Source organism: Euphorbia lathyris, chromosome 7, assembly GCF_963576675.1.
Source record: "Euphorbia lathyris chromosome 7, ddEupLath1.1, whole genome shotgun sequence".
Classification (NCBI taxonomy): domain Eukaryota; kingdom Viridiplantae; phylum Streptophyta; class Magnoliopsida; order Malpighiales; family Euphorbiaceae; genus Euphorbia; species Euphorbia lathyris.
In genome coordinates this window covers 70,366,388-70,391,380 of record NC_088916.1, presented here as the reverse complement: position 1 = coordinate 70,391,380, position 24,993 = coordinate 70,366,388, and the positions used below count along the sequence as shown (strand labels likewise).

Genomic DNA, 24,993 nt, shown 5'->3' with positions numbered 1-24,993 from the left:
TCAAATAAAATTCACGTGGTTTCACTAATTTTCAGATAAAGGATTGTGATTTACTTTTTGTCAAAACGAGGATTGAGGTTTCACATTTTTAAGAAAACAATGACATTTTGGATTAATGCTATTAAAATCATCTTTAACGATCTGGAAATGAAAATTTTCAAAAATTAAAGTTGTTCAATGTCATATTTGCTATGGAACTACATTTCGGATTTTCAAAAATCATCTTTTTTGGAACTTTCTCTCTCTATCTAAACATTAACTTTCTTTCTCTTTACCAAACAACATCTAAATAATCTCAAAGTAAAAAAAGATGAAGAATTAAAATTGTTTAGAATATTAGTAGTTCTTAAAATATGTCATTTTTGAAGTCGTCAATGGTGATTTTAATAGTATCAATCGAAAAAGTCCTTATTTTGCTAAAGTTGAAAATCTCAGTTCTTACTTTGAAAATAAAAATAAATCACAGTTCTTTATCTAAAAATTAGTAAAACTATGTGGGTTTTATTTAAAATTTACCCTAAATTAAAATATGGTAAGCAGGTAACCGTTACTTAAAGTTTTTTTATTATTATTATTATTTGAAAACAATAGTTACTTAAAGTTAAAATTTGCATTTTGACTATATTCAAAAAGTGAATTTATGTATTATATATATTAAAGAAAAAAGTGAATTTATGTATATATTGGTGGTAGTGGGCGAGTAATATTTACTGTATAGATCAAATTAAGCGGCAGCTAACCGGGGAGTCAAAATTGCCAGCCACAGAGGAGGCATGAGATATTGATAATTGGGAGTAAAGAATAAATTTGCCGCTAACACATTGCAGTTTGTTCCATTTAAAAAATAATTTATTAGTTTTAAGAAAAATTCATCGAATTATTTTCCGATCATTAATTTTATTATCCACATTTTTAATATGAGATATTATTAATTAATAATAGATTATAAATATACGAATAGACGTAAAAAACAAATAATTTTTTTAAAAGTATATTTTATATAAGATAAAAAATTTAAATATTTATTGAATTTAAAAATATTAATCTCTAATTTTGTTATTAAATTATAAAAAATATAATTTTTTAGTACCACCTGATATGCAACTAGTGTAGAATTAGAAAAGAAATATCTATATTTTATCATGATGTATGAAATTGATATAAATTTATCAAGTTAGAGGTAAAATTACATTTGACCGTCAATATTAGACTAAAATTGATTCTAACGATTACGTTATGAGTATTTTTTGTATTTTACCCCTCGATAATTTTGAGGAAAAGAAAAATGAAAAAGCAAAGGAATTGAAATAAGGAATAAATTAACATGTGATTATTAGGAGAAAATGGATTTAACTTCTATGTATAAAACAGTTAAGCTTAACAGTAAAAAAAACAGTTAAGCTTATCAAATAGTGCAATATCAAGTTAGAGGATGTGTTTTTTTAGGAAAAATTATAAAATTGGATCGAATAGGAGGCTCATTTACATATTTAGATCAATTACCCAAGTCATTACCTATATAGACTATTTATTTATGACTATCCCAAAATGTCTTTCATATATATATAACAACTTAGAAATTTATTACTATTTATCGTTTCTCTCTTCGATTTTTTCTTAGTTTGCGAATTTGGCACTCCGTTTTTAATTATCGACTCATATATATGTAAAATATTTCTTATTGCGAACTTGGTACTCCATTTTTTTATTATTTTATACGTTTTTCCCATGATAATCCCTCTTGAGTACATGATTATTCTTCACAGTTTCACAAACTACGAAGCCTGTGAAGGTAAATACTACTTTACATAATGAGTTTTTCTTCACAGTTTCTGCAAACTGCGAAGCAAAATCATGTATTGAAATAGTATTTACCTTGACAGGCTTCGCAGTTTACGAAAAATGCGAAGTGATATATAACATTATCAAAATCATAACAATAAGATTGCAACAATAATAATAATAACATTATCAAAATTTACAACAAGATTGCAACAATAATTCAAACCTTAAACCCTAAACCTCAGCAATGGAGGATGATTTTGCTTCGCAGAAAGATCTGGGAAGAAAAAATAAGCTTAAAAAAATGATGATTTTGCTTCGCAAAATGTGAAGCAAAATCATTTTGCGAAGTTATTTTCTGGACAAAAATAATACTTCAGATGATGATTTTGCTTCGCAGGCTTCGCAAAATGTGAAGCAAACTCGTCATGCGAAGCCATTTTCTGGAAAGAGATGAAAATGAAACATGAGAAATACAGTAGATACTTCCCTTATTTCCGCCTTTTTCCATTGAAATCGATAATAAACATATGATAAATGTAGACAAATGTCGAATAACGATGCCTTCGATTCGCACAAGAAAAAAGAAACAAAGAGACGAAAAAGAAACAAGAAGATGAAGAAACAGGTCTTCACAAAAACAGGGAGACAATAGAGGAAGAAAAGACAAAATGATGAAAAAATGGAGGAGATTCACACAATATAAAGAAAGGGGAAAGATGAAACCGATAAAAAAGAATGGGAAGATGAAATGTTTGGAGTATTTTGAAAAAGTCGCAAAAATATAGTTTAGATATGTAATGATTTGGATAATTGGTCTAAATATGTAAACGGATCTCCCATTTGACCCAGTTTTATATTTTTTTTATGTATCATTTTAGGTGCTGTTTGATAAAACTGAAAATTAAGTGCTGAAAAAACAAGTACTGAATTTTAAGTGCTGAATATTATAAGTGCTGAAAATATTGAATGATTTAATTTTTAAAAAAAGTATGAGTTGATAATGTTTAACTTAAAATGATAAGTTAAATATTTTGACTTATCAAAATAAGTGGTTTTTAACTTAATTAACTAATTTAAGTGGTGAAAAAACAACCGTTATCAAACGCACTTAAATTAAACAAGTGCTTAACATTTTAATTTAAGCAATTAAGTGCTTTATCAAACAAGACCTTAGATATTATTTGGAAGCGAGAAAGCTGACTATTGAAGGATGACCAAAATATGAAAAAATACTTAAATTTTGGTTAATAATTCTTAAAATTACACCATTTGATAAAAATCAAGGCTTCGTTTGGTTTACATGATGTTTGCTGTTGGAAAAACAGAAATTTCAGTCTTCGAAAAAGCTATCTTTCACGTATAAAAGGTAAGTAACAATTTTCTGACTAAACACTTAAAACTCTAATTTTTAATAATATCAGTTCGTTTTTTTTAAAAAAGATTTCATATTTTCTGTGGTTTAATAATAAAATTGAAGATCAATATTCGGCGAAATATTTGGAATTTTTTTTGTCCAACTCGCAAAATAGACAATATATTTTTAATTTTTTTTACGTCTAATGATATGTTTATGATCTGTCACTAATGAGTAATAAAATGACTCACATGAGAAGAGTAGATGATAAGACTCATGACCGAAAAGATAATTTGATAAATTATTTGTAAAATTACCCAAACTAGACAACGTTAGGGGATAAAATTGATCTTTGCTGCCAACGTTAGGTGTAAAATTGCACCATTTTAAACGTTAGAAGTAAAATTGCTACTTGCTATAAACGTTATGATAATTTTGCACCTTATCCCTAAAAATATATATGGAAAAAAAAATCATGAATTTAATATTTTACTGTGCTATTTTGTGGGTGGAAGTTAAATAGGCATTGTTTGGCCCAAAAGAAATTGGGAAGAAAGATGTTGTAATAAGTACAACAAAAGGGGCAGAAAAAGAAAGAGAACAAACAAAGTAACAACAGTTGAAGCAGCAAAGTCAACACCCAAGAAGTCTGCTTTAGTGGCAGCCTTTTTCTCCTTCCTTTCTCTCACTTCAAAGACGACTCCGACCAAATCTGTTTCAGAAAACCAAAAAAAATTAAAAAAAGTATTCTTCGATTCCTTCACCATACACCCTTTCTTTTATCTCAATTCTTAACTTTTCATTATGTTTTTAATTCAATTGCTTCTGCAAACTAATTAGATTCTTACAGAAGTTTGAGGGCCGCACAAACCGTCTCTCTCACCAATCGACGACTCTAACCAGGGTTCTTAATTGGATCGCAAATAGGTAAATATTCTTCTGCCCACTTCTCTGTTTTCCCTTTTTTTTGGGGCTCTAATTTAGGGTTTCTCCTTTTTATGGTTGAATTTGGATTTTGATGGTGCAGCAGATTGTAGATTTAGTGAGGTTGAAGGTCAACCTTGGAGGTGGATGGTGGAATTGAATTGAAATCCTTCAAGTTGGGTTTCTAGTTTTACTCCCATGGAGAGGTTATGCTGTTTTGGTAATAAGGTATGATTTTAGTGTGTTGAATTGGGCCTGTGTGTTTATGCTTCAGTTTGTTAGGTAAAATTGCTGGTATTTTATGTTCTTTTTGAAGGGTTTGACTATGGAAGATGTAGTAGACCTAAGTAATTGTAGAGGTGATTGATACGAATTTGGTGTAAAAGGATGATTCATTATCTGGTGAACTTGTTCTTGGCTTGTTTTGACTTACTTCAGTGCTTTAAAATGGTTAACCTTCATGTTTGTTGGTTTTGTTTGAGTTGAGACCATAAATGCTTGAGGGTTTCAGTCTTGTTAATGTTATTAGTATTTGGGATGAACATCCTAATTTTTTATCGTAAGTTTTTTGGGAAGTGCATGTATATGTAAGAAATGGTTAAATTTTTTCCTTAATGAATCCAACTTGGTGCAATTTTGGGCCAAGATAACGGTACATTAAGCAATTTCGGGTCCATATAACAGGATTCTTATCTTGGCTCAAAGGTGGAGGCAGGGGCACGGGTATCGATGCACCCTAGCCAACTCGGAACCGCCTCTTATGTAGGTGGTTCTGCCCTTGTCGATCCCTCCATCTTTATGTGTGGGTGCTGATTGCACCTCCAACAGATGAAGGGTTGTGCATATTTTTTTCCACCAATCCAGGCTAAAATGGCTTCGTTTTGAAAAGAAGTTTAAGCTCAGCCTGTATCTTCAAATAGTCAAAGGCTGACTTCACCACTGCCTGGGCCCAAATTGCTCCTCGTTGGAAACATTGAGGATAGACTTTTACTGTTTCTTACGTTAGGGGTATATTTACATTTCCCCAAAAACGTTAGGGATAAATTTGGGCTTATCCCTTAGTATATCTAATCTCATATTGTCATACTAAAACTGCTTCTGAAGATTGTCGTGTATCTCTCATGCCCCCTATCTATCTCTGAGCCATGTGATATTTTTAAATTGAGATTGTTTTCCATATAGCTTGGAGGACGTTCGACATCAAGCTCTGGTAAGGGAAAAAGCCATGATTACTTAATCAAGTTCGGTTTCAGCCTAATAAAAGGCAAAGCTAATCATCCCATGGAGGATTTTCATGTTGCGAAGTTTGTGGAAATTCAAGGACATGAATTAGGGCTTTTCGCTATCTATGATGGCCATTTGGGAGATTCTGTACCATCATACTTACAGAAAAATTTGTTTTCCAACATCCTGAAGGAGGTGTGGCATCAGTCTCAAACTTCTAATGCACAACCAAACATTTTTCTCTAAGTTATTTAGTTTGTAGTGTTGTGTTTTAACACTTTACTGTTAATGATTTCTAGGAAGAGTTTTGGGTTGACCCAAACAGAGCTATCTCAAAAGCCTACGAGAGGACCGACCAAGCAATTCTTTCTCATACGCCTGATTTGGGGCGAGGTGGTTCCACAGCTGTGACTGCAATTTTGATAAATGGTCAAAGATTATGGGTAGCTAATGTTGGAGATTCTAGAGCTGTTCTTTCGAGACAGGGTCAGGCAATTCAAATGTCTACAGACCATGAACCTAACACTGAACGAGGCAGCATAGAGCACAAGGGAGGCTTCGTATCAAACATGCCAGGTGTTCTTTTTTATTATTCCCCTATTAGCAATTTTTGATGTGAGATATCTCATTGTTTATGCATATCTGCTAATCATAAGTTCACAAAAGGTATGTTTTAAGGAAGATTTGTTGTTCACGAACTTACTTATTTCTATGAGTGAGGTAGTATAGAAACTTTCTTGCATATTTTAAAATTTTACTTTTGGATATGTGCTTCCATTATACTTTTCCACCACAGGTTATCGAATCGCTTATTTTTCGGATCTTCTTTTTCCTTTTGTGACTAATTGTTGAAATCTTTTATTGTCATTCCATCTCTCATGTTGAGAGTAGGTTAGGGATTTTTATCTCATGGATGCGAAGCAGATGACTTGAGAACTACTTAATTGAGAATGATATGATTAGGGAACTACATCATTTTTACCTTTGGCCTTTGATTATGATTCTGTCTGATTTTGTTGCTTCTAAGGAGTAACTTTAATTGTCGTGGAAGGAACTTCCCGTTTATCTCTGACCGTTCTTCATTTTTAATATCTTTGGTGGGATTATGGTATTTTAGTTTAAAGCTAATGCAAAGACTTTCTGCTATTCCATCTTGGAGGTTTTTTTATGCCATGAAGTCGTACCGTGTTCATTAGAGATTCCAACATGGTCAAATAGGGGCATTGCTGCATCCGATTGTAACGAGTGATTAGTTATTATGGCCTCGTAGGTAATGTGATGAGAGTTTTGGTCTATTAATAAAATCGTGTATCTACCTTTAGTAAATCTCTATGAAGCACCGATACTTCTAAGAGGTCAACGTGCGCGTATCCGATACTCTGAGGATGGGGATACGGAGGGGATACATACGGGATACGGCTAGGAAGTATCCCCTTTTTCCTTTTTCTTTTTTAATTAGGGGATACGCAGGGATATGTCGGGGATACGTCTGGGGATACTTATGAGTGAAACTGTAGGGGTTTTTTTAAAAAACTTTAAAATTATAAGGATTATATAACAAATTAAATAAAGTAATATCAACCCACCACCCATTAACAAATTAAAAAACTTTAAAACTATAAGGATTATGACTTATGAGTGTTATTTATGGTTTTATAATGACTTTATGAATGTGATTTGTTGTTTATATAATTATGTATCTTTTAAATTTTTCATTACAAATGATATATATATATATATATATATATATATATATTACTAATTATCATAGTTGTTAGAATCGTACGAGTCACGAGTCGACTCGTACGATTCAATTCATGAAGAATTCGAGTCGTATCTATGGTACGACTCGGAAGCTTCAAGAATCGGTCGAGTCACCACCGATTCGGCCGATTCACCGAGTCATCGGAGTCGGTAAAAAAATTCAATTTTTAACAACTCAAAAACGTACAACAGAGGAAGATGACTATTCACTTTACAAAAACAAAAAAACGTATATAAGTTATGAAACACAAATAGTTTCAATTAGATGACTCTTCACTTTATAAATTCCAAAACCTTCCCTGTTCTTTTCTATTTATTTGTTATTATCTTCTTCTACTCTCTATTCTTTCTATTTTCTATGTTCTTTGGTTCTCTACTTTCTTTTATAACTTGATATAATTTCTATTTAGATATTAAAATTGCATTTTTGGACTAATATTTAAAGTTAAATATGGTTAATATTTTATTTTTTATAGCATTTTGAATTTGATCCGAATCTTACGATTTGATTCACGAGTCCCGATTCACAAAATGAGATTTTGAGTCATGAGTCGAATCTCGATTTAACAACTAGATATAAAATTTGCCGTATCCCCGCCGTACCCGTATCTCATATTTTTTAGAAGTGCCGTTTGTCATACCCGTATCAGTGCTTCATAGGTAAATCTATACTTGAAGACATGTTTGTGGTGTTATTTCTAAATATGAAAGAAACAAGTTTTGGCTTTAAAATCGTGTATTTACCTTTAGGAAATCTATACTTGAAGACATGTGTGTGGTGTTATTTCTAAATATGAAAGAAACAAGTTTTGGCTTTGAGAAAGTTTCATAATTTCCTAAATCAAGTATAACAGGAACTAGAATAGCTCGCGCCGCAGCGGAATTTTTTCATAATGAAGAATGGGTGGAACATTTTCTTAAGGACGCAGGTTTTGAACGAGTTTTATTCTGCACCCAATCTGAATCTTTGAAGCATTTTAGGAAAATAAAAATCATGAATTGAGTCCTGCATGCATCAGAATCATCTATATGAATACTTGAAAGTTCAGTGTCTGAAGATTTTCTATGAGTACATGAATTGTTGTGTTGAGGCATTGATTCTAGCACATTTTTTATTGCCACCTTTAACTAAAAATGAAAATTCTGCACATTTTTTATGAAGCTGTTAAGCAATTCTGCTTATGATTGACACATGCGTCAATTTTCTGTGAAATTGAACTCTGAATACTTGAGTTTATTGGTTAAGTTACACACATAGCCCCTCAACATAGGCTTTACTTTCTTTATCGTTCCTCACCTTCAAAACCGGACATAAAAATTCCTGAATTTTGCCCTTTGGCCTTTACTATCATCAAAGTCCCTTAACCTTTGATCATTCCAATAGTAAGTAACCCTCCATTGTAGAGGTGATGGAAATGATATTCTATGCGAGTTTAAGTCTTCAACCTTTTGATTTTGAAGCCATTTTGGTGTTCTTTCTTTGATTATGAGAGAAAAAAATTTGAAAATGGTGATTTTGGAAAATTGAAAGCCTGCTTCCATGGGAAATATGGTTCTGAAGACTTTTATATTTTGAGTTCGTTTACTTTCATAGACTTTTATGTTAGTAAAAAGAAAAATTCAAGGACTTCTATGTCCGGTTTTAACTTCAGGGGCCAAATGATTTGAGATAATCCAATTATTAGTAAAAAAATCCAATGGTTTGAGCTTTTATGTTTGACTCTTTTAATGGATAAGATGACTTGCGACTGTATCTATTGTTGATTAAGCTACTGATGTGAATTTCCGAATGCAACAACACATTGGAATAGTAATGTTACTATGGGTTTCCAGTATATTACATTATAATTACACTACCTTTTGGATTCAGACAAGGGTATTGTTGTATGTTTATGGCTTGTTACTTTTGCAGTGGGAGTGCAATGTTTTGTTTTTGGAAAAAAGCATCTTTAAGCCCTTAGTCTTTTCGATTTTTATTGATTGAGCCCCGATCTTTCATTTTGACATATTGAGTATGATCGCACACATATTGAGCCTTTGATCAATTATGATCGCACATATATTAAGCCTTTTATCATTTATGATCGCACACATTAAGCCACTTGCTAAATAGTCAGCTGTGAACGACTAATTCAGTTAAAAGAGCGTTACTCATTTTAACTATGTCTAAAATTGTATCTGTTACAATTCGAAATAAGGTGTTTATAGTTTCTATATGATACATCATACATACAAGAAACTGCTTTCAAACTTATAAAAATGAAAATTTCGAATGCAAATGAAATGAGTAACGCTCTATTAACCGAGTTTTATGTTTAAAACTGACTTTCTTGGCCATCAGGGGCTTAATGTGTGCAATTTTAATTGATCAAGGGCTGAATCTGTCAAATTGAAAGACCATTTGCTTAATCAACAAAAATTGAAAAGATCAAGGACCTCAAAATGCTTTTTTCCTTAGTTTAAAGTTTCTATGAGCAAGCAGATTCTTTATGCATAAAGGCCTGATTTTCTTTCCCTAAAAATGTGAAACATCTGATTTTTTGACTCAGGAATTTTGCTATCAGTTCTACAGCATATGAGCATTAAGCACTTAATGGTTATATACAGCATATGTGATGAATTTCGACAATTCGCCAATCGAAATATTTCCTATCTGAGCAACGCTCTGCTTAGAAGATGATACCAATAAGCATATTGATGGTTATATGCTTTTCAGATATTCGTTGATTGCGTTAACCGAAACGTTCGGCATTGAGTTTAATCTCTAGTATTATTATTATTTAGACTTCCATTTCCAACTTATCCTCAGGTGATGTCCCTAGAGTTAACGGGCAGCTGGCAGTTTCTCGTGCGTTTGGAGACAAGAGCCTTAAATCACATCTCCGATCAGACCCTGACATACGGGACATGAACATCGATAATAGTACAGACATCTTAATCCTTGCTAGCGACGGACTTTGGAAGGTGAACCATTTCAGACTCTTTTTTTTTTCTCTTGGTTGAGTTAGTAGTAGTAGGAAAATATCGGTGTTCATTCGTTTTCTATGATTTTTTCAGGTTATGTCAAACCAAGAGGCCGTTGACATTGCGAGAAGGGTCAAGGATCCGGTGAAAGCAGCGAAGCAGCTGACTGTAGAGGCATTGAAGAGGGAAAGCAAAGATGATATATCATGTGTTGTTGTTAGATTTAGAGGGTAAAAAACAATTGCCTTTTTCGGACATGGTATCGTTCAACAGGTGTAACGTATATACCTACTATGAGAGTTCCATTACACAGGTTGGCGATTTGTGAATTCGACAAACGACAATATACATACGCGTTTGGGGTAATGGTTGCAAAAGGAAGTTTAAGAACTGAAGAGTTCCCCAGTTCATGTAAATCTATATTACCTATTACCAATTAGTTTCTGGTGTTTGATATTGTTTGATTTCTTCTATGAAATTGGGTTAGAAATATAATGTGTACATTTGCCTCTCTTATGTGCAAGAAATATATGTATCTTTGTTTTTATTAATATTTATTATGATCTTGGTTGTAATTGGAGGAACTTCTTCCTGATTGATTTCAGTAGGATCACCTCTTTCTGCATTTGATTTGAGCCAATAAAAAAAAAATATTATGAGATGTTCATTTTTCTCATCTGAGGTAAATTTTATGGTTACTTTGTATTATTTCCATTGAATGTTTCTTTGTTTTTATTGAAGGTCTATTTGATATAGCGGTTGTTATTTAGGTTGTTATTTACTATTTGGTGTTGTATGTTGTTACAGGTATCGTGTGTATATATATATATACACATGTATTTGATATGTTGTAGGTAACTTATTTTCCTTCCAAAATGGTGACTAGCTATTTCTAAATTTTAACTAAACACTTTTATTGTGTTATTGTGGGAATAAAGGACCTCGGACATTATTTGGTATTGCTAGTAGTCGATGAATAATAGCTAATTTTTTAATTTTTTTTAAATAAATATCAACAAAAGATATTTTTCAATTCTAATTAAATATTTATGTATTATTTAGTTTTTTTGGGTTAGTAAATTCCATTTATGATTTATTATTTACGGTGGTTAATAAAATCCTTTCACATAGGAGCACTAAGGATGTGATTGAATGAGATGTTAAAAGGGGCCTTATCTGAAAGGAGGGTAGTTAGATAACGGTGTAGAAACGTTCATGAGGTGTGTTATAAACTCTCCAAGTCTAACCCGTCGCTTAGTTGATCTCCTATTTTAGAATTAAAAGGCATAAAGTAATTTTGAAAAATGGAAACAAACGGACAGTTAGTTAGAATTTATGTTTCTCAATTCTAATAGCCGGAGGTCTGAGAGGATTAAAAATTCATTTTACAAAATTATCAATATCCAATTTTTTTAAACTTAAATCACAATCTATCATTCTCTTATTTATAAGATGACAATTTTAGGGTCCGTTTGGTATGCCGTAATGCAATTTAATGTAATCAATGTCGTAATGTAATCAAAGTTGTAATGTAATACAATGGAATAGTGATTCTATTACCATGTTTGGTTGACAATTATGATAGAATGTAATTACCATTACAATACTTATATTTTCCTAATTAAATGCAATCATAACATTTTATTTACATAATTAAAATCAATGAAAAACAGGAAAAAATGTAAAAAATCGAATCGAAACCAAATACAAAATGAAATGAACCGAAATCAATAAACTAGTATATAGTTTTTCGCTTTTTCATATTTTTTTACATTTTTCTCGTTTCTTTTAATTTCCATTTTCAACATTTTTCACCGTTTTTCTATTTTCTCATTTTTCCGGTTTTTCATTTTTCGCATTTTTTCGGTTTTTCGGTTTTTTGTTTTTTCTTTTCATTTTTATCGTTTTCAATTTTCATGTTTTTCTACTTTTTGCGTTTTTGACAAGAATGAGAGGTAAGATTGAGAGATGAGATTTGAGAAATGAGAGGTCAGATGAAAATGTAATGAGAATTCAAGTCATTTTTCTATGTAATGGGGATTACAAAGATTTCTTCAACAAAATTTAACTCAATGTTTTCTCATTCCATTACAATGAAATTGTAATATGCAACCAAACATGGTAATGAGCATTCAATGTAATGGTCATTCCATTACAAATGTCATTACATCTTACCAAACGACACCTTAGTAGTTTATTATTTACTATTTCACAATGAACCTTCAAATCGAACAAGATAAGGGTGTTAACCTAACATATGCACGTGAAAAAAACAAAAAAAAACAAAAACTTCAAAAACATATATCTTGTGTATACACATATATTAGAACTGGTGTAGAATACAATTCTAATTGTTGTTCAAGTGTTGTGTCGACGTGCTTTGAATATGTTATTAATGAGTGACAACATGACACATATATAAAACGGAAATAACAAAATTCATAACTGTGTAGATAAATATTAGAAATATAATTACATCATTCATAACATTAGCTCTAAAATTAATGTGTAAATCCAAATAATTTTACATCTTAGACATAATTATAAATAAGTTTTCAAAAGTGAATTTACGTGTAAATTTCCCTTTTATTAACTCCTCACAACCCTTTCATTTAATCAAATCTTTAGGATGAAGAGAAGATCTGGGCCAAACTTAATGTATTAAGAGAAAATTACACACAACTGCCAGTTTTAAAAACTATTTACAATAAAACAACCTTATTTTTTTTTATTATTGTCATATCACTACAAAGTCTTTTCATTTTGTCAAATTGTCAACCGTTCTATTTTATATTAATAATTAAACATAATTTTTAATACTCATATTTTTCATACAAAAGTTTGACTTATCCATTTTCTTTTTTTTTTTTTTACTTAAACCTCATATATCCTTTCTTTTTTCTTCCTTTTTTTCATCCATCTTTCTCTACCAATTAGAAAAGGCCCAGGCCCAACTCCGTTTAGCGAGTGAAATATGAAACCCTAATTCATTCTTTTCTTTCTATAGGAAACCCTAATTCATTCTACTGCTTCATATCTCTATAAATTTGTCATCTCCCTGCCTCAGAACAGATCAACTCTCTCTGCCTCCCTTGCCTTCAGCTTCATATATTTTTTTCAAAAGTGAATTTACGTGTAAACAGATCCAAATAATTTTACATCTTAGACATAATTATAAATAAGTTTTCAAAAGTGAATTTACGTGTAAATTTCCCTTTTATTAACTCCTCACAACCCTTTCATTTAATCAAATCTTTAGGATGAAGAGAAGATCTGGGCCAAACTTAATGTATTAAGAGAAAATTACACACAACTGCCAGTTTTAAAAACTATTTACAATAAAACAACCTTATTTTTTTTTATTATTGTCATATCACTACAAAGTCTTTTCATTTTGTCAAATTGTCAACCGTTCTATTTTATATTAATAATTAAACATAATTTTTAATACTCATATTTTTCATACAAAAGTTTGACTTATCCATTTTCTTTTTTTTTTTTTTTACTTAAACCTCATATATCCTTTCTTTTTTCTTCCTTTTTTTCATCCATCTTTCTCTACCAATTAGAAAAGGCCCAGGCCCAACTCCGTTTAGCGAGTGAAATATGAAACCCTAATTCATTCTTTTCTTTCTATAGGAAACCCTAATTCATTCTACTGCTTCATATCTCTATAAATTTGTCATCTCCCTGCCTCAGAACAGATCAACTCTCTCTGCCTCCCTTGCCTTCAGCTTCATATATTTTTTTTGCTTTTGGTTTTGATTCGATTATTAGAAAGAAAGAGAGTGCCTCTCCTTTCAGCTTCAAGGGTTTGAGATCTAAGGATCGATTTCTTGAAGGCTTTGTTCTGGAGGCATATATAAATCTCCGAAGGTTTGGGTTTCTCAGATTATTTGCATTTCTCCTTGCTTTTTCTGGCCTCCCTTACCTTTGGTACATTCTGTTATCTTTCTGTTCTATATGTTTACTTCTCGCGGTTTCTCCCAATCTGTTATGAAACTGGATTGTCGATTTTGATTTTTCGATTACCTTCGGGTCTTTTAAATACCTATTTTATGCTACAGCTTTTACTGGATTTAAATGCGAATTTGTTTACAACTCTCCTTGAACTAGGGATTTATCCTCAGGATATTATTCCGAGATGGAGATGCAAATTCCATGAATCCGGTATTGTTAATCGAATACGTCCATCTGTTTTTTCATATATTGCTTTAATATTGTTCACCAGATCTGTTGTTTTAAAATTTGTTTACTGTGAAAATCAATTATGGTGAAAGCATTTTTGAAACTAGAAATCAGGATTAGTTTGTGAAGTCCATTGACTGTTGATAGAATCTCTAATGGTTAAAAATAAGATTAATCAGCAAATAAAAATAGTTTTTCAGCTGTCTTGAACCATTAGAGAACATTTGCTTAGATACCTTTTCTCCAAAAACATGGCTGGCCGGAAATCAAAAGCCTCCAGCATAGAATGATTAAGATCTTACATTCAAAATTGTTCAAATAAGAGGCAGTGATGATTAGAACTACCTATTTTATGAGGGATTATTTCCCTTGTGATTAGAAAACACCAATGGATCCTTCTGAGCCTCTTCTATTCTATCCCTTTATTAAGCTTTTTTTAATTATTTTTTCATGTGGTAAATATGTTTTTGAAATTGTGGCTGCCGGTGATATGATGATAATGTTGACGGAAAATACAATGTCGACTAAAAAACAGACTACAATTATCTGATCATCTATTATCTTGCAATCATAATGAAATATATGAAAGAGATTATTTGCAATTTTTTGAAATATGACTTTTATGAATTGGATATTTGTAATTATGTATTGGAATTTTTATATTTTGAGAGTAAAATTTCGTATGTTTTGCATTGACTGGATTTATAGAGGAAAATATCATTTATGTTTGATAGGAATGCCAAATTCTTAAGAAGTTTTCTGATTATAGTTGAAGAAAAATGCACTAGTATGAGAGCAACTCTAATGGTTGGAGGGTTGCGCACCCTCCAACCATTCCATATCACCATTTTTTTACAACTTTCATTACTATTCAATGGGTCCCACACTTATAACTTAATATTTAATTTAATAAAAAATATTTATTATTAATGGAATACATGTTAATAATTTAATTTATTTATTTAATTAAGTAGATGGATTATTTATTTGTCCAAATTTCAATTTGTTATTGCAAAGAATTGTAAAATGTGATAAATGCGCAAAACAGTTTGGGTTTTTGTGAGAAAAGACTAAATATATGAGGAGTGAAATATACATGTGATTTTTTTGATTCCAGCGATGCAATGAAAGTGGTGGAACCCACACTATTTCATGCTTTTTTCTTCATTTAAAATAGACCAACGCCCCAGGGAATGGGAGTGCTGTGCAATTCTTTTTATTCACCAATCAAACTGGTCAAATTCAATCAGAGACTCTATTTTTTTTCTCTCTAATGGTTAGGAGCTCTTTGAAAATATCAAATTGGTCCTTATTTGGTACCATTAGAGTTGCTCTGATTGAATTTGACCTGAACAGCGATAAGAAATCAGTAATATGCGAATTGAAAAAGGTTTTTAAAATAAGTTTTTTGGATTCAATCTTTTTTCATTAAATACTATAATTAGATGTTTAATTTGTTAATCTTTTAAAGCAGTTAAAACTTTTCATTTTATTTCAAAAAACAATTTATCCAACCTGATCTTTAAATGTGAAATAATGGTAATATTAGTCATGTAAAGTTAACTGGTTTTTATATAGTTTTAAATTATGTTTTAAAATTTAATGACTGCTGTAAAAATAATTGACCATGTGTGTAGTTTATTTAAAAACATTGCTTATGGTTCTTGAAAGAGAAAAAGTATTCTTTAGGCTAAAAACAAGCATAGAGATGAGTTTACGAAACAATTAATCCAAAAGAATTTAATACCTATATTTGTATAATTCATGAATAATAATAATTTGTCTTTCATCTTTGTAGGACCTATTAAAATTTGTTGTATTCAGGTGATTTGGTGTATTTTATCTATTCTATCTTCATTTTTTTATTTATAAAATTATAAAGTTGTTACAATAAAATTTATCTAACTATTACTCTATTTTATTTACTTTTTAAATATTTTATTATTGTTATTATATTCATTTTTCAATTAATATTTAGGGTTAATTACAAAAAAGTATCTTGTGGTTTGATCGATTTGCAAAGTGGTATCTGGATTGTTGTCACCGTTAGTGAAATCAACGAAATGGTTAAAATTTTATTAAATTGCTGATGTGGCATAGAAATATTTTAGGAAATAAGAATTTTTAATTTTTTTTCTCTCTCACTACTCTTTTTTGTTTCGATTGCTTCTTCTTTTCTTCTTTCTCATTTTCTTTATTTTTTCTTCTCCTTTCTTCTGCATCTCTCTTTTCTTCTTTCTCTTTTTTCTTTTCTTTTCTTCTTTCTCTTCTTTCTTTTCTTTCTCCTTTCTTTTCGTATCCTCTCTTCTTTTTCTTCTTTTTATTTTTTTTTTTACTTTTTGGAAATTTATAGAATTCTAGAATCTAGAATTTCCGAATTTATAGAAGTAAAAAAAAGGAGAAAAAGAAGGGGGAAGAAGAGAAAGGAGAAGTGGATATGGTAAAATGGATATAGAAGAGAGAAAAAGAAATGAAAAGAAATTGATACAGAAGATGAAGAAAAAGGAGAGAGGAGGAGGGCGAAAGAATGATGTTTTTGTTTTAGTGTCTTCATTCATGTCCCTTTCACAAACTAGTATCTTTTAATCAGGTAGGTTCTTTTGGTTCATAAAATATATTATTTTAATTAAAATGGATCAGTTTTTGTAAAAGAGATATGGAAGGGGATACCGAAATTGGAACAATAGATTTTCTCCATAGCAATTGAATCCATGATTGATGCACTTAAATCAAGTTCATCTTTAATAATCATATTATGCAGAATAATACGTATTTTCATAATATAATTGAGGTTTTGTTTACTCTTGTAGCGTTGCAACAATGGCAAATTGACTTTGCAATGCTCCAAATGCACGTTCAACATTTTTTAGGCTTTTTATTTCATATCAAAATAAATTTTCTTTTGGTATCAAAACTTATGAATTATTTGAATAAGTGTTGACTATTTTGGATATATTTAATTAACCAAATAATAGATCATGTTATATTTATTGCTTTCAATAACATAATTAGCAGGTTAGAAAACAAATGAAATAAACTTAATATATTGATTTCATTATTGTCTCCCGACATATCAAAGTACGCATGCTAGATCAATAGATTGTAATTAACTACTGCTTTTAGAATTATAATTGGTTTTTCATAATGCCCTGTAAATTGTTTAACTCAAGTTGTTTGACAGTTTTTCCATTTCTAGTGCATACAATCCGAGCTCCCTAATATTTCTGGAAAATCATGTTCTTCACCAATATGGAGTAGCATTGCTATGTCATTGGCATTTGGTTCTCTTAAATATTGATCCGAGAAAATCTATATAATAGTACGACAGAATCGATTCACACTTTTAATTATGGTTGACTCACCTATTTTGATATATTCATTTGTCGCATCAGTTGATACACTATATGCCAGGATTTGGAAAACAACAATTGCTTTTTGTATTGCTAATAGTCTAAGTTTGCCAATAGCATTACGTCGTTGTTGGAATAATCATCATGATCTTTCACTCAATTAATGACACGAAGGAAAAGGCTACGAGATATTCAAAATCGAGGATGAAAATATTCTTTAATTAATACTGCTCATTAAAATAATCCATATGAAGTTCGCGATTTGCAACTTCACGATTACGATAGATCACTCTATGTCAAGGTACGGATTCTTAATGAGTTGATTGATTACTTGCACTATTAATACAAAGCTCTAATAGCATGTTATGATTTTGTATTATTTGACATACACCTCGTGTACCAATGAGGCTAAGATTATTCATCGATGAATCACCAGAATCATTAAGATAATTGATATTCATACTTAGAAGAATATAGATGTATTGAAATGAGATAAAAAAGTTTTTTTTTTATAAAATTCCACATATAATTCCATTAACTTGAAAATATAAATACATCACGAAACAAAGAGGAATAAAGCAACAAAGAGTAATACATAGATTACAAAGAGCAATAAAAAGACTATCAAGAGCAATAAAACCAGACAAGATACAAAGACAACAAATATAGAAATCATATAATTCTCGTAAGTCAAATCCCGTTGAAAAACCATTATAGTCCATACTTTATCATTTAGGCTCTTTCGAACGTTCGGATCGAGTTCTTTCTGTTTGTGTATCTACACAGATCTATAGATCTACGGACAAGATAAATCTTTTCCGCTCTTTCTAAGATCGAAAAAAGAATAAAAGAAAGAATTATAGCTCGAAAGTGTAGATCTGACGGAAAAAGAAGTTGAAGAAGGAATATAGACTTTAAACTAACAAGAAAATGTAAATATAAAGCTAAAACGGAAACTAAAATATAAATGTGAGGAGGAAGAAGGAATACAAGTTTCATTCTTCCTCTCTGAAGTAACTCTAATTAAAAGGGAGTCAATGGAAGATATGGAAAAACAAAGAAAAAGGAAAGAAGACTAGAGAATGGAAGAAGTTTCCAAGAAAGAAGAAAATAAAGAGAGATGTGAGACTTTCTCACTCTAGAAAAAGGGGATGTTTTTCATTTAAATATAGATGTATTTAAATGAGATAAATTTTCCATTTAAATAGTGGTTATGTGGATTGTGTATTTAATAATGATGATTGTAACAACACATATAGTGTGTGATAAAATAGAAGGTGTGGATGCATTGGGACTAATCTAATGGATGAAAATGTTGCAAAGATTTATTGTTGTCTTGGTTATGTAGATGGTGCATGTTATAATGTTGATTGTGACAACACATATAAATATGTGTAATAAAATAGAAAGACTAAACAAATGGATCCAAATTTTTATTATGAAATTTGAATAAGATTGATCTAAATTCTTAAAACAAATTTTAATAAACTAATTAAAAAACATGAGTTTCATTGCACTAATTAGAGGATTTTTAATAGAAATTTTAATGAAATTGAAAGTGTAGAAATGGTATAATGTAAATTCTATTAAATTTAAAGTAGTGATGAAATATTTTTTCCAAATTCTTAAAGTGTAGAAGTAGTGATGAAATATTTTTTCCAAATTCTTAAAGTGATTTATTCTTGACTTTGTAAATGATGTATGTAATAAAAGTGATTGTGACAACACACAACACATGAAAATTCGTTATTGTCTTGGTTATGTAGATGACGTATGTAATAATGATGATTGTGACAACACAAGAGATTTGTGATAAAAAAAATAAGGTGTTGATGTATTGAGATTGTGTGGTAAAATAGAAAGACTATGTTTTTTTATAAGAATGATCCAAATATGAATTTTTTTTAGAATAAGAATAATCTAAATAATAATTTTTTATTATGAATGAGAATAAGATTTTTTTATACAATGAGAACAATCCTAGTATGAATATTTTTAGAATGATTTTCATTTCAAAAATTTAAATTTAGTGCATAGATATGTAAAGATGAAATATTTTTTCCAAATTCTTAAAGTGATTCATTCTTGTCTTTGTAAATGGTGTATGTCTTAAAAGTGATTATGACAACATATATGAAGATTTTTTCTTGTCTTGGTTATATAGATAATATATAAATGATAATGATGATTGTAATAACACATATAGAGATGTGTGATAAAATAGAAGGTGTGGATGCATTGAGACTAATCTAATGGATGAAAATGATGCAAACTCTTCTGTACATAAGAATAATTTCATTGCACTAATTGTACACTTTTTTATTTTAACAAGTACAAGGAGATTTTAGTTGATTTATTTGATACAGGGGCATATGTGTTTTTCCGAGAAAACACGAGGGCAAATATGTGTATTAACCCTTTTTACTTTGCCACGTAGGATTCATTTTAATTTATTGGCAGTTGACGTGGCATGACGTGACGTTCCACGTGGAACGGCGTTTGTGCCAAATCATCATTCCGTTAGTGTGGGGTATATCTGTAGGGTTGTGACAAGTACAAGGAGATTTTAGTGGGTTTATTTGATACAGGGGCATATGTGTTTTTCCGAGAAAACACGAGGGCAAATATGTGTATTAACCCTTTTTACTTTGTAGAAGATGAGCATGTAAAAGTGGATCCGGGATTGAATTTGGATCCGGGATTTAAAACAAAAACAAATAACATAAAACATATATCATATAAGACAAAATATAAAATGAAATAAGAAAAACTAATAATCATATTTAAAAAAAATAAAAAAAAATATATTATCTTGTCTTGTGGCATCTTTGCCGCAAGCATATCCGGCTCCATTGGAGCTGGATTTTCAAAGGCTCTCTATTTTTAGAGAGCCATTAGAGATGACATTAGGTCATTTTCAACCATGCACTCTATTTTACTTCTCTATCTTCATTTTTCTCTACTTTATCTTTAAATGAAAAGTTATTATATTAAAAAATTTCCAACAATCTACTCTTCTTATAACACCAGAGCAACAATTGAATCCATGATTGGTGCACTCAAATAATATTTATCTTCAATAATTATTGTAGATACCCATTTTGTCCCGACATTTTTTTACGCTTTAACTGATTATATTTGAAATTCTAGCAAATTCGTAAATTATATTAGAAATACAAACTTTCTATCACGCATGTAATTTATCAAGAAAATTAAAATTTTTTTATACTGATTCGTTATATCTCAATATAATTATCAAATTATATTAGAGGTATAATTCATTGGAGTTGAAAATATATTTTTCCAAAGTTATAAATTATATTTTGGATATAATGTGTTGTGTCTAAATATAATTTTTGAAATTGTTGTGCTTCAAATTTATTAGTTAAATTCAACTTGTATCTAATTGGTGAGATTAATTTTCCAATTTTAATTCATTAGTTGTGAAATTATGTTAGAAATATATATAGTATAAATATAAGTTATAGTTAAAAAATTATTTGTTAAAGTTACCCATGTAACTTTAAGAATGATTTTTGAGTATATACTATGTTCAGAATATAATTTATCTTCAAACTTAATTAATGACCAATGAATTAATAATTATTATCTAAATCAAACCATTAGATAAAGTTGGAAGCATAATAAAATAAATTAAGATCTTTCATTAATAAATAATGACATTTACAAACTAATCACAATTTACATCTTTTGTTTTTCCAGCATTCCAAACTCAAATTAAGTCTAAATTCAAATGAAACTTTCCCAAGAGCAATGATTCAGAATTCAAATAATGGAGAAATCATCTAATTAGGGAGCATTATGGGCTCCAAAATCCTGCGGCAGAAGAGACCACTCCAAGCACAAATTTTCAATTATGAAGCAAAGTCAAACTGATCCTTTTCAATTATAACCCATTCTCAGAACATAAGAGACAAATATATTATTGAAAAAGTGTCCCAATTTGGAGGCAAGGGAACAGTCACACCCATACTAAGACAGGCTGCACCCATGATGAAATGAAGCTATAAAAAAGGGTTTTCTCCAGCAAATGAGCCAACAACAAAAGAGGAAAAAAAGAAAAGGAAAGGCTGAGAAAAACAAAAAAAAAAAACAGAGAGAAAAGAGTATCTTGTAAGGTCTATTTTTATTTCTTCCAAAAAGCTAGTGCTAGTTTCAATTATTTCAATTATGAAGCAAAGTCAAACTGATCCTTTTCAATTATAACCCATTCTCAGAACATAAGAGACAAATATATTATTGAAAAAGTGTCCCAATTTGGAGGCAAGGGAACAGTCACACCCATACTAAGACAGGCTGCACCCATGATGAAATGAAGCTATAAAAAAGGGTTTTCTCCAGCAAATGAGCCAACAACAAAAGAGGAAAAAAAGAAAAGGAAAGGCTGAGAAAAACAAAAAAAAAAACAAAGAGAAAAGAGTATCTTGTAAGGTCTATTTTTATTTCTTCCAAAAAGCTAGTGCTAGTTTGAAGGTTCAGTTCATTGCAATATTCATTTCTTATTGTAAGCAAAAGTACCAAGCATTGTAGATCAAAAGACTGTGTTAAGATTTCTGAAATTCAAGTTTGGTAATAAAATACACTTTCATTTATTAAATGAGAAATGCTCTTGATGTTAGTTAATATGTATTAATCTGTTTTAAACATTCCTTTGGTGTATTTACATGGTTCAAAGGTTCGTTTAAACATGTTTTAATCCTTTACATGTTAATTAGCCTCTAATATGCTAGCTAGCCTTTTATGTAATGTATTTGCTAATTTGTTACCTTAAATTACTCTTGGACATAAGAAATATCATTTTTAGACCTTATTTACCCTTTTTAGCTCATGAGTATGTCAAAAGGGGTCATATGTAACATATAATTAATTAGTAGAAATCGTACCCTTATATGTAATCCCTCACACCACACAGCCGTTATGGTTACCTTAAGAGTAAACTAGAATGAATAAACGAAAAAAATAAATTGCCAAACCATTAGACATACATAAGGTGAATTATCCCATTCAATAAGACATGAAGTAAGAGCCACTTAGGGTTCCGAATTCACCACCTTTGTCCTAAATGAATGAAGGAAATAAAACAAACACCTAAACCAGAAGATACATTAAGGTAAAAAATGAAAGGTGCTTTTTTTTAATATAGGCGTTTCGCATATCCTAAAGTGACCGAATGGTCATTTAAGGAGACGTATCAAGAGATAAAGTTGTATAGCTCTTTCTCTCTAAGATATAAAAATCCTCATACTTTTCTTAAACCCAAAAGTAGCCTTTACGTTTTGAAATAAAAAACCAAGTAATAAAATAGTTGACACAAAACAAATGAGAAATAAATAAATAAAAACAAAACTTTTTTTATATGTATCAAACCCATAAAAAATAAAACAGAAAATAAAACTGAGGTATAATGGAACTTGTTTTGACTTTTGAGTTACTAATCCTCTTTCTCATGAGAAGTGAATAGTATAGTGAAAAAAAGGGGTTTCTGGAGATAAAACAGAACATCACAGCAACATAAAATGGGGATAAAAAAACACAGCTAACAAAGTTTCAAAAACGGCAAAACTAAAAAGGAATCTCTAAAAAAGGGGCCGAAAATGTCTAAATTCCAAAAAACAACAACATGAACTCTTTCAATAACAATGTCATTTTTGTTCTTGAAATACATAGTTAAGAATATCAATCCAACTGAGTTCAATACCCTCTCCTGAAACTTTTTACTCTTTTCAGTTTAGTGTATATATTGCATTTTCAGCCATAACCCCAAAAAATATAAGCTAGCATTAACTATTAAAATTAGTTAGATAAGATTGATTAACTTTTTTCTTTTACCCATCTTACCCTCAATGGATCTGTCGTAGTCTTCCTTTATCCGTCTGTCATAGAAATTATTCACGGGCTACAAAAAAAAAGTGAGCAAAATTAGGATAGAACAATTATAGATCCGAATAAAAAATACTAACTTCAAACATGAGTTAGCACCTAACTAAATAAATGTAAAAAAAGCAAAAAATATTAGTTACAGTGATGAAATCTCACCGGGTTCGGAGTCTGTAATTACCGATCTGATCAGCCGAACCGCCTTTTAGTCGGAAGCCATTCCAGTTCACCGTCAGTCGTCTTAATGCATGACACAGGCGAGCTAAAACGTAAGGAAAAAATGTTAGGTCTTAGTAAACAACAACAAAAAAACGAATAAAGTTTCTATTAAAAAAATGAAAATCGACACTTGAAGAAATACGGAAATGAGAACGCCGAGAAACAGATCTACTCATCTCCGGTTACCCCTATCATTGGCGGAGCTGCCGCAGCAGACATGCAGACCGAAGATGAGGAGTCGACGGTAAGGGCAGGCGACGAACGGCGGCCGGCCAGTGGGGGCTGCTGCTCTTTCACGTTTTTGGTTTGGGAGAAGAAATATCGAAAAGAAACAGGGGCTGCAATGGTGTGTTGAATTAACCCTAATACCCAAACTTATGTATTTATATCTCATTAATCTAAATATTTCAGATTGACCCCTATGATTTTAATTACTTCAATTTGACCCCGATTAAGCTTTTCTCGCATATCCCAACCTCAGCTCAACAAACCTACTGTAATTAAAGATATTTCATCCATTTTGATTCATTCCAGTATTTTCTTTATATATTCACTTCTATTAATTTCAATTTCATTTTAAATACACATGTATATTATATTAAGTTACTAGAAAATATATAATTTCGTTTTATTTATCGGATTTTAATTACTGGATAGTGAGTATAATACAACTAGCTCATCTCGATCACCGAATAGTGATTTTGATGAACAAATGATAAGTAATTGGCAAAATGTATATTAATATTTTTTTCGTATATAAATTATGATTTTCTTTTATTTATTAATCGGGCTTTAATCACTGGATAACGGTTATAAAACGACCACATCATCTTGATCACTGAATATTGATCAGTATAAAATCGTACATCATTACGTTTTAATAAATATAATATTTTTTCCTTGTCAATCCCATTAAAAATATATTTTTACCAACAAACATTAATAATATACAACTTCCTTTATCAAGTTTTGATCGCTGAATAATGGTCATATGACGAACATATCACCATGATCACTGGATAGTGGTTCCGATAAACATACGATATACTTTGCGAGCATCGTCAAAGGCTTGAATAGATACCATTAATAACATTTCAAATCAATCATAAACACAAGTACGTAGAAGTACAATAGTACCAATTTATCGGGCGGGGTAGGGTGAGATTACGTCTCTTCCCTACACGTAACCGGAAACCGAGCTTAGAATCAATGCAGACCACTACCTTATCCGAACTTACCCGAATGGGTCGATTTGGAATCAAAGCGGTGTCCAATTAGACCGTCAAACTGATAGGTGGCTACTCAAAAACCCGTTGGACCAGT

The 24,993-nt window shown here is 30.5% G+C and overlaps 1 protein-coding gene, 1 long non-coding RNA gene and 2 other non-coding genes across 9 annotated transcripts; 3 read left to right on the top strand and 1 right to left on the bottom strand.

Annotated features, from left to right (window-relative positions):
* Positions 1 to 3,737: 3,737 nt before the first annotated feature.
* LOC136201356 (probable protein phosphatase 2C 10) lies at positions 3,738 to 10,689 on the top strand. Of its 6 annotated transcripts, none has more exons than XM_065992007.1 (7): positions 3,738 to 3,883; positions 3,990 to 4,066; positions 4,170 to 4,291; positions 5,246 to 5,482; positions 5,587 to 5,863; positions 9,861 to 10,015; positions 10,109 to 10,689. In XM_065992007.1, exons 3-7 carry the CDS (start codon positions 4,262 to 4,264, stop codon positions 10,247 to 10,249), a joined length of 840 nt encoding a protein of 279 aa, XP_065848079.1. In that variant the 5' UTR covers positions 3,738 to 3,883; positions 3,990 to 4,066; positions 4,170 to 4,261; the 3' UTR covers positions 10,250 to 10,689. The 6 variants fall into 6 exon arrangements, with proteins under 6 accessions (XP_065848079.1, XP_065848082.1, XP_065848081.1 ...); XM_065992010.1 differs by having other exon boundaries at positions 4,167 to 4,291; XM_065992009.1 differs by having other exon boundaries at positions 3,747 to 3,883; positions 3,980 to 4,066.
* A 3,833-nt stretch (positions 10,690 to 14,522) lies between these two features.
* Positions 14,523 to 14,612, top strand: LOC136201792 (small nucleolar RNA R41). The gene has a single exon (XR_010674131.1). It is a non-coding gene; the product is annotated as a small nucleolar RNA R41 (small nucleolar RNA).
* Positions 14,613 to 14,686: 74 nt separating this feature from the next.
* Positions 14,687 to 14,759, top strand: LOC136201803 (small nucleolar RNA Z155). Its single transcript, XR_010674142.1, has one exon. It is a non-coding gene; the product is annotated as a small nucleolar RNA Z155 (small nucleolar RNA).
* A 7,762-nt stretch (positions 14,760 to 22,521) lies between these two features.
* Positions 22,522 to 24,013, bottom strand: LOC136235881 (uncharacterized). The gene is made up of 2 exons (XR_010691972.1): positions 23,611 to 24,013; positions 22,522 to 23,470 (listed from the first exon to the last, which is right to left on the bottom strand). It is a non-coding gene; the product is annotated as an uncharacterized lncRNA (long non-coding RNA).
* Between the last annotated feature and the right edge of the window lie 980 nt (positions 24,014 to 24,993).